Below are 14,252 nucleotides of genomic sequence, written 5' to 3'. Positions count from 1 at the left end.
TGACTATTCATTAAATGAAAGCTCATCTGGGATAGGTGAAAATGGGATAGATAACCATAATGCTGGATTTCTTCAAGTCTAGGTGGTTGGAGACAGAACATAGACATATCCATACACACCCAGAAGAGCAAATAAGATGTTAAAAACTTATTTTTGCTAATAATGTGATTGAATATTAATGTCATTCAGCATACCAGTCTATTGATATCCTTTATTTTCATCATACTAAATAAAATTAAAACTGGCAATATATTGAACGACACCAGCAAAAGTCACATAAGCTTTTGCTTCCTAATGCTGACTTTATTTACTAGTCTAATATTACTCAACCACACCTTGGTGTCTCATAAAGGTACATGTAACTGGTTATAGAGCTCAATATTTACATTCAATGCCTAATACATGCTGTGAAGTAGCAGCTCGATAATTTAAGCAAGAGCATATGCTCACTGGTTAATAATGCCATCCAGCTGTAGGTTCTGAAGTTTTTTTCCCTTATTCTTGGAGAAAGGAACCCATCCAGACAACAGCTTGGAACAACTAAGCTATTCATCTTCTCCAAAGTGCCTTTTGAAAGGAGTCTTTCTCTCCATCTGTCTTGAGTAGGGAGGCAGTGTAGGGCCTCCTACCTAAAATTCCTCTTCCTGCTGTATTCAATTCATTTCTAAATATGCTCCTTTAACTATAGCAGCAGAGTCAAAATAGGAACTTTAAGTTCCTACTGGAGATATGTTTTGTTCTGGAGTGAACATGGGTGGCTGAGTAGGTTAAGGGGTTATGGTTGATTTCTCTGCAGTGAGCTAAGCTTTGTGTTGGAAAGGACTAATTGAGAGTTAACGTACTGCTATGCATCCATTTCTCCACCTATAAAATTCAAACTCCTTAGGTGCAATTCAGTAAGCACTGCCACATCAACAACTGATAAATAATTAGATGGGATTGAGAGACAAGATATTCTTGGTTCACAGTATTCAAAAGTAAATGGTTGTCAGCATCTTTGTTCTACTACAGATGCGCAAAATCCACAGTATTTTTGAGATGTTAATACCTTCACAGAGTGCAGCTGAATATAAAAGAGATAAACAGATAAAAAGCTGGATATGAGAGTGCAGATTGGGCTAAACCCTGCTGCCATTGTAACATTGTTACATACCTGACACTGCGGCAGGTTTGTGGGGTTGATGAGGTTCTCAGTTTGAGCAACAAGTGAATGAACAAAAGGTACTTCAAGAATTACTACATAGGAATGTAAATTAAATTGCACGTTGGACGTTAGCTGGCGTGCTTGTGGCATGACCAGTGTCAGGTTCTACATCACACAGGTGCATAAGCAAGAGAGAGAAAATGCAAATGTGAACACCAGGTATTTGCTGATGGTGCTCTGGGATCCCAAAGCTGTGTAGATCCAGCAACGGAGAGAGGGCTGGTGTCAGGAAGCGTGAGAGCTGCGTGCGGGGAGCTGGCTCTCGGTGGGTACCGATTTTGCTGAGGAAACTTGACACCCTGAATTCAAGGGATGGCATTAGAAACCCAACAGTGTGATTGGTTTATGAAGCTTTTTAGCCCTTTGCGGGCCTCTGGCAAATGGGAAAACGAGAGGACACGGAATAGATGTTTTGTAGGGCTCCAGTGAACTGTAGACACTGCAGGTCAGAGAAAGTCACGGGCAAAAACGCAAAGGGCGGGGCCCGATGTGAGCTCCACAGTCTGTTTTCCTTTCCACCCACCCTGGCTCGTAATGCTGAGCTGTATGAGGGCTTTGCTTTCTGCCCAAAGGGGGAAGATTTCGATCAGGAGCTGAAGCTGGCGGCGGTCAGGGGGCCCGCAGGGTGGGGGCAGGCAGACCGCTGCTGAGGGGAGACCCGGGGGCTCCGGTGCCGGCGGGCGCTGCGGGGGGGGTGAAGGAGCCCGGGGCCGAGGGGAAGGCAGAGCCCTGCGCCCGCCGGCGCTCACGGCTGTGCCTTGCGGGGCTGCGCGGCCGGAGCCCCGGGACGTGGAGCTGCGGGGTGGCAGCCCGGGGGGGCCCCTTAGGGCGCGGGCCGAGCGGTGGGAGAGAGCGCCGGTAACGGGCGCCGCTGGGCAGGTGTGGGGGGACGGTGAGTCCGGGGGGTCCGCGGGGGGAGCGGGACTGCGGCCGCGGGGCAGCGCGGCGGAATGCTGCGGGAGCGCCCGGCGCCGCTGCTGAGGGGAGCCCCGTGGTGGGCGGCAGGTGGCGGTGGGCTGGGCAGGGTCCCGCGGTGCGCGGGGCAGGCGGGGCAGGGCAGGGCGGGCTCCGGGGCGCGGGCCGGGCCCACCGCGCCGCCCCAACACGGCCCCGGCGGGCGGCGGCGGCGCCCCCTGGCGGCGGGCGGCGCGCGCGGCTGGTCACGTGAGGCGCTCGGGGCCTGCTGCCGCCGCCGCTTCCCCCAGTCAGAGCGGAGCGAGCTGAGGCAGAGACGAAGAAACAAGATGGCGGCCGGTGGCGATCCGGAGCGGGACGCCGGCAATTCGGATTGAGCCCTCGGCCCTCACAGCTCGGCGGCCCCCCTCCCCGGCCCGGATCCCTCGCAAGGGGGGGGAGCTTCCCCGTAGCCGCTTGTCCGGACTCCGAGCGCCCTCCCGAGCCTTCCTTCCCCCTCCCTTCCCCCCTCGGCCAGCGCCCAGAGATGCGGGGCCGGCGAGGCAGGCCGCCCAAGCAGCAGCAGCCGGCGGCGGCCACCGCTCAGGCGAGCTCCCCGGCTCCGCCCGCCCCGGCGGGCCCCATCGGGGGGCTGAGGTCCCGGCAGCGGGGCAGCAGCCGCGGCAGGTGGGCGGCCTCGGCCCAGGCGGAGACGGCGGGGCCCAAGCAGAAGGGAGCCGGGGCTGCCCAGGCCTCTTCCCCCGCCACCGCCTCCCCCAGGGGGGGCAGCAAGAGGAAGGGAGGCAGCGGCAGCAGCAGCACCCCTGGTGGGGGAGGCAGCAGCGGTAAGGGTAGGGGCAGGGCTGGGGCTGGAGGATCAGGGGGAGGAGGCGGAGGAGGCAGCTGCAACAGCCAAGGCAGGGCTGCCTCGTCCAGGAGGAGCATCAGCAAAGTGGTGTACGATGATCATGAGAGTGAAGAGGAGGAGGAGAGCATGGTGTCCGAGGAGGAAGAGGAGGGAGACCCCGAGGATAACCAGGACTCCGAGGAGGAAGAGGAGGAGGAGATAATGGAGGAGGAGGACGACGACGACTCTGACTACCCTGAAGAGATGGAGGATGAAGACGATGCCAGTTATTGCACTGAGAGCAGCTTCAGGAGCCACAGCACCTACAGCAGCACCCCAGGTAGAGAGTCAGTGGGATGAACTAAAACGAGTCGAGGGCACCCCACATTGTTCCCTCTAGGTTGCAAATACAGTCCGCACGCATTCTTCCTCCCATGCGTGTATTTAAGGGATGCCTGCAAACACTCGCAGGGAAAAAGGGGTATGCAAATTAACGACTGGCAACCCCATGGATGCAGGGAACATTAGAAGATGCTTGCAAACACATGCACTGAGAGGAGGGAGGGCGGGCAGTACTTGCTTTAACAAGGGGATGCTTTGCAAATGTGCATAGAGATTCTGGTGACTGCAGAAATGCATGATACACCAGGACATGTGGCAAACAATGTCAACAGTGTATCGAGCGTTCACTTAATATTTAAAAACAAGGGAAACGAGATGCATGCCTTGCAAAGAGATCCTTTCAAATATAGACAGGAAAGAATGGCTTGTGCTTGCAAATATAACTTGGTGTTAAAAGGAAAGGAAGCACATGCAGCTTGAAGTGGCTTCAAAAAAAACAACAACGAACTGCCATAGGTACTGAAGATTTTCAGACTCTTGAAATCAGATATAACGATCCAGCATGTATTGGCTTTAAGGCAAAACTAGCTTTCCAAGGAGGGAAATGAGGTGCATTGTTCAAAATGGAGATTGCATTGTTATAGTTTGGGGAAAAGTGCATAGGGCCTCTTTGCAAGGGTGTAAACCTAGTTTTAGTTAAACAGAAAGATTGAAAGGTGGAGGCTGAGTCAAAAGCCTTGGTTTTAAATACTATGCTTCACTTGAGATTTCGCAACTTTTAAAACTCTTGTTGGTGTTAAAACTCGTTGAACATCATTGTGTTCGTTGTTTTTGTGTTTTGTTTTTTTAATCTCTAGTGGCAATTTTAGACTTAAAATTTTAAGGCCTGTACTTCTGTTTGTCCTTAATTAGTTCATTAACTATGTGGGTTTCCAGCTTCAAAAATTCTTCACCTAAATTTAAGAACTTTTTATTTATTTGGATTAATTGTGGAATGGAGTTCAACCTTAGGTTATTATTTTTATTTTTATTTTTTTAAATCTGAACGAGGAGAGTAGTTAAATTTATAGATAACCTAGGTGTGTTTCTGAATTGGGTTACAGGGTAACAAACACTGCTGTGATACAAGTATTTGACCAGTGTGGAAGAGGGGGAGGAACAGGTTGCTGGTATAAATGCGTTGCATCTTAATTAAAAAAGGAGTGTAGTGTTGAGTAGTTAGCTGATGACTTTTTGAAAGGGGGAAGTACTGGCCGCCAAATGTGTAATTTGTTTTTATTTTGGTGAGTTAATGGTATCAACTCATTAAGTGACTTCATAATAGTCCTTTAAAAACTCTGTAAGTCTGTCTTTATTTTTCTTTAGATTTAAAGCCATATGCTCAGGAACCTAAATTAATCAAAATGAGTACATACATTACTAATTATTTTAATTTAGAGATAATTTTCGTAAGATGTTAGTTTACCTGTTGCAGGGATGTCCTGCAATCAACTTGAAACATTTTAGTGTTACAACTTTAAAGATGAGGTCTGGTCTCAAAGAAGAAGAACTAAAGTACTCTCTTGACTTTTAACTCTTTGTTTTCTGCTTAGTTCTGGTAACTTTAATTTTTATTACTTTTTTGGGGGGTGCTTTTGTGAGGAAAAGAATATTTTAATTATTTTAATTGGCTAGGTCACTAAAATTATTTTTTACATGAGCATTCAGGTTTAAAATGGGTTCTTCAGAGCATGGGTGTATTCAGTTTTTTAAATGTACTGAAGTATTTTGGCAAATAACAAGATCTCTGTGCATTGTTGTGCAAGCATAGACAGGTTTTATGTGGTATTTAGATGTATCAGAAACCATTTTGATAATTTAGATGTTTATTTCTCACTTGATCAGGATAACTTCAATGAACTTTTTTAAACGTAAGTTAAAGTGTAAGCATTTTCATCCTTAGGTGCTTTTAAAATATATATATAAATATATATATATACACGCACACACACTGAGTGTGTGGTAGTTAAATCATGTGTTGTTGCTTTGGCAATTTACTGGCAGTTCTCATTAGTTCAGTAATTGCCTAAAGGTCTCCCTCCCTCCTTCCCTCTCCCACACATGCTGCTGCCCTTTTTCAAGGAAAGTAGGAACTTTTTGTTCGATCAGAAACTGTGTCTCGTTTCTCCTGAACAAATACCTACGTTGTGAGCACTGCTACACGGTGGTGGCACTGATGGAAATCTTACTCTTATCGTGCTTCAGGAAGAGACACTTGACATTAGAACAGCATTAATAGGCAAGGAGAAGTTTCACCTAACCTCAGTATCTATTTGGCAGTGGCCTGTACAGAGAAGAGTTTTAAGAACAGGGCAAGCATGTCTTCAGAGTTCCTTCATGGGCTTCAGTGCTCTTTGACTCTAGTGCGTGCTGAGCCAGCACTGATCTTTAGCTGCGTTTAGATACGGGTCTTTTTCTTTCATGTATTTGTCTTCAAACCAGACAAACAACGATACAGAGTGACAAAGTTCCTGTGTTTAACTGGAGGGTTTGAAGGAGTGTCTCCTGCATTCCTTTAAACTGGCTCCTGACAGAATCCTGTGGTGCCCGGTGGGTTTTTTCTACTAGAAGAGGTGATGAACGACTGTTCTCTGCTTTCCTTCCCTCAATGGTGTGCAGTCTGAGTTACTGCCACTTCCAGGATGCAGTCTTAGGAGCTGAAGAGTTCATTTCTTGAGAGCAGGATATTGAAAAATTGCAATCCCAATGAAACTCCTGCCAAGCAAGATTTTACACATAAATCACATCCCACTTCAATGAGTGACAGAATTTTATAGTTTTTTCATACTTATATTGAACAATGAATTAAAAGATCACAGTGCAGGGTCTCTAGCCAAGGCTCAGTTTTTGTGCTGAGAAGTCTACAATATATATTGAACTTGGACATAGGTGTACTTTTTTACTATATTGAAGTATATATGTTTTACTATATATTTAAGTGTTTAAATAAGCAAAATCTTAGGAATGCTAAAATTACTTTGATGTTAATGCTTAATGACACAGTAAAGCTTATTGTGTGAGTGCATATGACATTTATCATTGATTTTTCTTCTGCTGGACAGACTGTTGGGGGAGTTTTGTGTGTGTGTAGTGAAATGTCCCTTCTCTCTTATCCCTTTGTATCCCCAGAAAGCAGAGGTACTTTGAGGATAAGTATCCTATATATCTTGTACCACTAAACATTTTTGCTGTTGCCTGTCCACCCTAAATTCTACTTCAGGCTTGTCACAGTTGCATGATAGATACCAAATATTTTCTATTTTTCTATTTTCCATCAAAAACTAAGAAAATTAGCTTTAGGAAGAACTAACATTTTGGGTGAGATTATAATAATCAGTCTATCTAATAAACAAGTGCGTAACAGTTGAGTTGTCAGCCAAAAGATCTGTCTTGAAATATATTAAATAGAATTCCTAGGTGGATTTTGCTAGGCTGAGCATTTACAGTGATTGACCATCATTTCTGTTAACCACTTACTTCACCACTATGCTTTTATCTTAAGAGTGAAATAATTTAACTGGAAATGAGGTGCTGGATTTTGTGTGTCTGTAGTAATTTTGTATCTTAATGGGTTTTTGTACTGTTGAAAAATTGTTAAAGTGGAGACGTTGAGATGGGACAGTAAGATATGCACCCTTTTTGTCTGTGTCATGAGAAGATTTACCAGCCTCCCAAACGTCATACCTAGGGTACCCTCTTCTCTAAATTAAATCTGGCAGGTTCTTATTTTACCATTTAGTAATTGCATTTTGATTTGTATGCTAGAGGAACTATCTCATCATGCCAGCCATGAAAAATACAAGACAAGTCTTAGCAGAGAAGTTATGTAGAAGGCCAGAGGAGTAAATAGGTGGCTAATTCCGTTGTATTGACATGCAAATTTGCAGTTTATCCGAAGAGAGCATTTGTTGCCTTAGTCATCTCTCTAAGAAGCTCTGTGCAGCTACTATGGTACCACTGTCAAATAAAGTTTGTTATAAACGGCAGAATAGTTTGATGTAACTGCAGGTGAGTTTATTCTGCAAGCATTTGTTCTAGGTCTGCAGTAAAATCCCACAGGTTACCATTGTATTGCGTAGAAGTGGTGCAAGGTGAATATGGATTTTAGTAGATTGAGGCTGGGTCTTAGGGCACACTAAGTTCTGAAATTGGTTACAGCTTAACCTGAGTGTGTCCCAACTAGAAATCATCTGTCGGAATGTTCTTTAAAATTGTTACATTAGTGCTACTTTATTTATTCAGGGATTTTAGGCACAAAAGGGTTGTGACTCAGAAGAAAATGTGAGGTCTCACTGCTACTTCTCTCACGTTAATTATCCAAATGTTAAAATTATGCCGTAGAGTAGAGACGGTTTGTATTCCTGGCTCCTATTGAGAGTGTACTGGTGGCCATAATGTTGGGAAATTAAATTCTTAACATAAAATAAGTAAAGAACCGTCATCTGATTTAGAAGCATTCTACTGGCAGACCTACAAACTGAAAAAATAAACAGCCAAAATTTTTAAAACAGTCTTAAAGACCTAGTTTTGTACAACACAAGGCAGTGGTCAAACTTAATTTAGGAGCACATGTTGAAAATTGCTGTGACACGAGCACTTTCAGGAAGGTGCTTTCAGGATCCAGGCTAATAATTGGTAATTTTTTCGTTTGTACTTCAACTTCCAAAGCTTTTGTGGTGCTTGGAATGTCTGATTTTTAACGTTGGTTTGTGGTTGTTTTTTGTGGCTTGTTTGTTTTTCTTTTTCCTGACAAAATACAGTACATTTGAGTTAGGTATGATTGTTGCAGAGCAATATTCAAATTGAGGCTGTGTTTACAAATAGTTAAAAATGCATGTCTTTCAGAAAATCTTTCTGGAAGAAATTGACTTGTAAATATTAGAAACATGTTTATTGTCATGTTGGCATTTTTCAAAGAGAAACAAGTTTTTTATGTAAGTCGGAGCCTTTAATTTTGGCCTATCCCAAGGAAAAGATTTAGACTTTTCTATTTTGGTTGCTGTTTTTCATAATATATTCTTATTTTATGTTAAACTGATTCATTTTACTGCTTTTTGTTCTTTGGTGTAAGCCGAGCAAATGTTCTCCCAAGAGCCTGACTTTTAATTAAGGAACCAGTTTGGATACTGCTGTGACAAATGTAGCTGTATGCTACATGTCCAGTTTATGCCTTCTACTGTGAAGAAGAAGAAAAAAAAAAAAAAAGAAAAATGTTCTCTTATGCATTTTCATCAGCTATTTTCAGTTTTCTCAGTGATATCTAACAAGAACTTGTGTGTTGCTGCACATTCTCATTTGAAATGTGTCTGTTGCAGAGTAGTAATAGGGGACAGCATATGCCTGATTCTTTTATGTTTATTAAAACCAAACAAAATAGGATAGTCTTAGTGAGCTTAGGAGGATAGTTAAAAGTCAAAATTTCCAGGAAGAAGGAAAATGTAGAGAGTATCTTCTTTAAAGACTAATTGTGCTTCCAGGACATCATATAACTGCCAGTTGCTCCTTATGTTGAGAAATTGCTGTAGTGATTCATGATCTGGAAAACAAAACCTACTCAGTTCTGTTATACTAAAGATGGACTTCTATGTAAGAGTAGCGTAGTCTGACTTGACTTGTGGAACTTGAAGTTAAAAATTAAGACTTTCATTAATTTGAAAGTCTTTTCACTTGCTGAGATCAGTTTTGTGGAGTGTGCCTGTGGGGGGAGTGTATTCTATATTTTTCCCCCCTACTGTGACGTTGCTGAAGTATCTGAAACTTCCTGTTCTGTCTTTTCTCTACCTATTGAGTTTATCCTCTCTGTTGCAACTGTGAGCTCTAAGCTGGGGTCTTAGTCCCTAAGTGCTGAAAAATAATGGGGAAGGGAGAGTTTTTCGAGAAGAGAAATGAGACCAGTTGTGAGCTTTCTAATCAAGAAATGCTGGAAGCAGTGTTTATTTTTTAAATCATACCAATGTAGCTACCACTTTCCCTATTTAAACAAGACAGTGGTTCTGGCAGAATGTTTGTCATGTAGGACCTCCATCCACTAGTCCATTACTTGAAATATGTTGAGCCATAAGGCTGTGTTTACTAGTACTGTCCATCTGGAGTGCAGGGACATGAAACATAAGGGAGACAAGGCAAAACTGGATTTTTTTGTGGGGCTACACGTGTGTGGAATACAGCTAAAGCACAAAGAGCACACATGTTGTCTTTAGTCATAGTACAACCTTTCTGTGTTCTGGACACTGATGCAAGTAGTTCATTCAAGTATTCTGTTCTAAGGCTGTATACTGTAAACTAGAAGATTAAACGTTACAAATGATTGAAGTATTTTTAAGTTCCATATCCTCCTGTGGTCAAGTGTTTAAGAATAGATGTGACTTTCCCTTTTTCTTCTTTCAGTCTGTGAATGAAAATGGAGACATGCTTTTTTGGTCCTTTTAAACTCTGCTTAACTTCTAAATTTTGAAGGAGTCAGCCATTTAAAAAAAATAAGTTTAATAGATGGAAATAAAAAAAAAAATAAAGCAAGTGTTGGATGTTTAAATGCTTCAGTTAATTCTGGTTTTGGGTGCTCAGCCTGGTTACTTCAGTAACTTCCTTTTATTTCAAATAACATTAGTGTGCTTTGCTTCAATATTTGTAATATAAATTACTTTAATAGAATATAGTAAGTGTAGACTACAATTATCAATATCTATAATTAAATGTGCCATGTGAATAGAATTGTTTACTCTTTAATCTTAATTACAGGCAGCTCTTCAACTAGAGAATTCAAAGTAGGGAGAGGCAACCATTGCAGACTACTTCCTCACTTTTGTAGACAGCTAGTGAAGGAATGGAATTAAAATGTTTATGCTAGAAAGAAGGTTAATGCTGAGACACTCAAGATGATCTGTATCCTGTAGTAGTCCAGTCGTGGCAACAGGAGGCTATTGGCAGATCAATTTATCCTTCCAAGTAAAGCTTAGGAATTTGAATGGGTACCATTTCTTTCTGTAAGATTCTGCATCTTTGAATACCTTCCTTTTTTAGCTCTGAAAACCAGTTTACATATAGTGCAGAACTGTTGAAAGCAGTTCAGCGTCAGAAAAGAGAAATTATTTGAGTTCTTGAGCTATGGTGTGTGCTTAGCTGTTTGGACTGGGAGTGTTGGGTGGTACAGTAACTGTGCTGCTTGGTGTGAGGCATCACACACAGTACTGGACAAATGAAGTAGTAGACTATAAAATCTAAACTATTAGTTTTACAACTAGTTTTGGAATTTCTGTGCTTTATACCAAAGCAAACATAAAAATATGTGAATTATTTAAATAGAAGACAAAGAGTGGTATGAGTAATAAAACCAGACAGTTATATTGTACTTCTTTATTATGGTATCATGACATACTCTGTGTCCCAAAAACACATTTATTCTAGATTTCTAATTATACCTATATGCTTACGTTTTAAGAGGAAGTGTTAGAGAACTTTAACTTCCTCAGAAAATACTAGAAATGCCTTGTTTCAAGATTCTTTTTTTGCTTCTCCTAAGAGTTTGATGTAAGAAATATACCGATGTTTCTCTTGTGAAAGAGTCATCAACAAAGATGGTATATGGGGAGTTTACTTTTACAAATAATGAATAAAAACAGTACCTAGGACAAATCATAATTCTGTTCTCCAAGTAGAAAATATCAAGAAAGGAAATAAGGAGTTGACTTAGGATCTTTCGGCAGTGTTCATTGGCATTTATCTTTGTTTGAAATTACTTGTTGGATTTTTCACTTCTGATTAATTTAGTTAAAGAGGGTTATCATTCTTGCTGCTTTTTCTGAAGGACTGTTTTATGGCTTTACTGTGTGACAGGCACATTTTTCTGCTACAATTGCAAGCGCTGAAAAGCTCTGCCAGCTTTTTGTGGTATTTGGACTCTTTGAAGACCATTAGTGATGTCAGACTATCTGCTGCATTGTTGTCTTGCATTCCTACCTACTAGGTAGGACTGGTCCTGCACGATCCTGCAATATTGAAGGAAGCTTCAGGACCCTAAAATAATTCAGTCTGCGAGTGTGCACGTGGGTGTGTGTTCCTTTGGCATCTTTTAAGTAAACCAATTCTGATTTATGCATATATGATTTTGGACCATCATGGTTAGACATCAGGAAGAAATTCTTCACCACAAAGGTAGTAAGGCACTGGAATAGATTGTCCAGGAATGTTGTGGAAGCCCCCTCCCTGGAGGTGTTCAGGGCCGGGTTGGCTGAGGCTTGTGCAGACTGGCCTGGTGGGAGGTGTCCCTGCCCATAGCAGGGAGAAGGTTGGGACCTTACGATCTTTAAGGTCTCTTCCAGCCTTAACCATTCTATGATTCTGTGGTAGAAACGTTAGGTTTAATTTAGATATTTCTTGCTTTAAGAATGCCTGCTTTGTGCCTGGCTGTGAAACTCCTGTGTTTTTGTGTGCTTGCTATGATTAAACATTTTCCACCCATTTGTGCAGAAGCACATTGGAAGCCAGTCATACAAGCATTTTTTCATTTTCCACAGTCAGAACTCAGACTTAACTAAACTTGGAAATTTAATTTTGTACTCGGATGTTGTTGACCCATTACTTCTGTAATGGAAACATCTGGCAGTTCATCTTCTATATTGTTTCAGAGTGTCTAATTTGTTGCATAGGATTTTATTCTTCAAAATTGGAGAGAGAGAGAGCTTCTGAGTTTCTAAAGCAAAATTTTGGGTATCTTGTCTATTTCATTTTCAGACTGTTAATTAAAATATAAAGTTATTAGGTGAATTATCACATTTATGTAACAATGAAGATGTGAATCCTGAATCTGCAATGATCTTAAAAGTTTGACCCAGTTATTGATGACAAATGTTTAAACATGTTGACTTGTGAATGGCAAAGTTCTTACTGTTTGTTTCTCATTTCAGGTAGGAGAAGACAAAGAGTACATCGTCCTCGTTCTCCAATATTGGAAGAAAAAGATATCCCACCCTTGGAATTTCCTAAATCCTCAGAGGACTTAATGGTGCCTAGTGAGCATATAATGAATGTTATTGCCATCTATGAGGTACTAAGGAACTTTGGCACTGTTTTACGCCTCTCTCCTTTTCGTTTTGAGGACTTCTGTGCTGCTCTGGTAAGTCAAGAGCAGTGCACACTTATGGCAGAGATGCATATAGTGCTTTTAAAAGCAGTTTTACGTGAAGAAGACACTTCAAATACTACCTTTGGACCTGCTGACCTCAAAGATAGCGTTAATTCCACTTTGTATTTCATAGATGGAATGACGTGGCCAGAGGTTCTGCGAGTATATTGTGAGAGTGACAAGGAATACCATCATGTTCTTCCTTACCAAGAGACAGAGGACTATCCTTATGGACCAGTAGAGAATAAAATCAAAGTTCTGCAGTTCTTAGTGGATCAGTTTCTTACAACAAACATTGCACGTGAAGAGTTGATGTCAGAAGGTGTTATTCAGTATGATGATCATTGTAGGGTTTGTCACAAACTTGGGGATTTGCTTTGCTGTGAAACTTGTTCAGCTGTGTACCACCTGGAGTGCGTGAAGCCACCTCTTGAAGAGGTACCAGAAGATGAGTGGCAGTGTGAGGTCTGCGTAGCACACAAGGTGCCTGGAGTAACTGACTGTGTTGCTGAAATCCAAAAAAATAAACCATACATTCGACATGAACCTATTGGATATGACAGGCATAGGCGAAAATACTGGTTCCTGAACAGAAGAATCATTATGTAAGTAGAGCAACCATTTAGTATTTTCTGAACAAGAGTATTGTATTGGATGCATTTTAGTATATTCTGTAAGTTGCTGTTGTCATCTTAAAATTGTTTTTTCAGATAAGACCATTGCTTGCTGTTTTCTTAGTAGGTTTCTAAAGACCATGTAATTAATCTATCAGTTTTCTCCACAATAAGTATTCTCATCAACTGTATATAAAAAGGGGGAGAAAAACAGGGCCTCTGGCTTAATTTCATGTGCCTAAAACACATGAATGTGAGGAAAAGAAAGGGAATATTAATGAGAACTCTTCAGTTTCTTTTAAAAGTTACTGAAAAGTAGTTGAACTCTGATTGCATGGTGTACAGGACACTAGTTTTGGTATACTGGTGTCTGCTTAGATAGTATTTGACAGTTAAATACTGGTACTGGGTCAGTGTTCTGCCTTTGAAGCAAAGACTTTGAGAGGCACTTGAAGGTGTTCACTGTAGGTATTAGCTGGAAGTGCAGAAAGTGGTGGAAGTGAAGGTTTCTGTAGGGGTAAACACAGTCAAGATAGCAAGAAATGCTTGTCTTCATCTACTTCCTGTGTTTAACACAACACTAACGTATCTCAAAACGTTAATAATAGTCAGACCCTTGTTAGTGAGGGCATTGTGCCCTGTTATTTTGTTTTGTTTTTTTTCCCTGAAAAGTGGAATCTGAAATTATAAAAATATGTCTACATTTTTCACAGGAGTATAGCTAAACTGTTTTTTCTTATAAAAGACTATTTTTATATAATTGTTCTCATAATGGAGGAGAAAGTGTTTAAGTGGAATCAATGGTATTGTTAATTTAGGAAAAATAAAGAGGTTTTATTATTTCTTGAAATACAATTTTCCATCCAGTGTGTTTAAAAGGGATTGTGAGGGCTGCAGATGGTGCTACATCTTGCAAACACGATACTTCTAAGGTCTGGTTTTAGTCCTTTAAAATATATAGTGCCCTTTCTCTAGTCTGTTGGTAGTTGATGCTGTCTTAGTTTTGCTGCTCTTTGTTTCCTCTGTTCTTTTTTTTACACTTGTAAAAAATGCATATTTGATTATTTTTAGTTTCTCTGGGTTATAAATGCCATAATAGCATCAAGTAATCTTTTAAAAGATGTAGGGAATCTTTTATACTCATTCTTCTTTTTTTATGCTGTTTATCCTCTATCACATGTTCTACAGCAT

General features: G+C 41.2%; 1 protein-coding gene across 12 annotated transcripts in view; it reads left to right on the top strand.

The window, feature by feature from the left end:
• Window positions 1–2,447: 2,447 nt before the first annotated feature.
• Window positions 2,448–14,252, top strand: part of BPTF (bromodomain PHD finger transcription factor) — a 50,002-nt gene continuing 38,197 nt past the window's right edge. For 11 of the 12 annotated variants that reach the window (XM_051635249.1, XM_051635245.1, XM_051635252.1 and 8 more), the window contains exons 1-2: window positions 2,448–3,285; window positions 12,230–13,052. In XM_051635249.1, the coding sequence (XP_051491209.1) occupies window positions 2,646–3,285; window positions 12,230–13,052 (1,463 nt within the window). In that variant the 5' untranslated portion in view covers window positions 2,448–2,645. Of the gene's footprint in view, window positions 3,286–12,229; window positions 13,053–14,252 lie in introns of those variants that run through there. The other variant, XM_051635254.1, reaches the window with a different exon arrangement.

This window comes from Apus apus, chromosome 17 (genome assembly GCF_020740795.1).
Source record: "Apus apus isolate bApuApu2 chromosome 17, bApuApu2.pri.cur, whole genome shotgun sequence".
NCBI lineage: Eukaryota > Metazoa > Chordata > Aves > Apodiformes > Apodidae > Apus > Apus apus.
The sequence above is the reverse complement of the archived record's forward strand: the minus strand, read 5'-3'. Positions and strand labels throughout refer to the sequence as shown.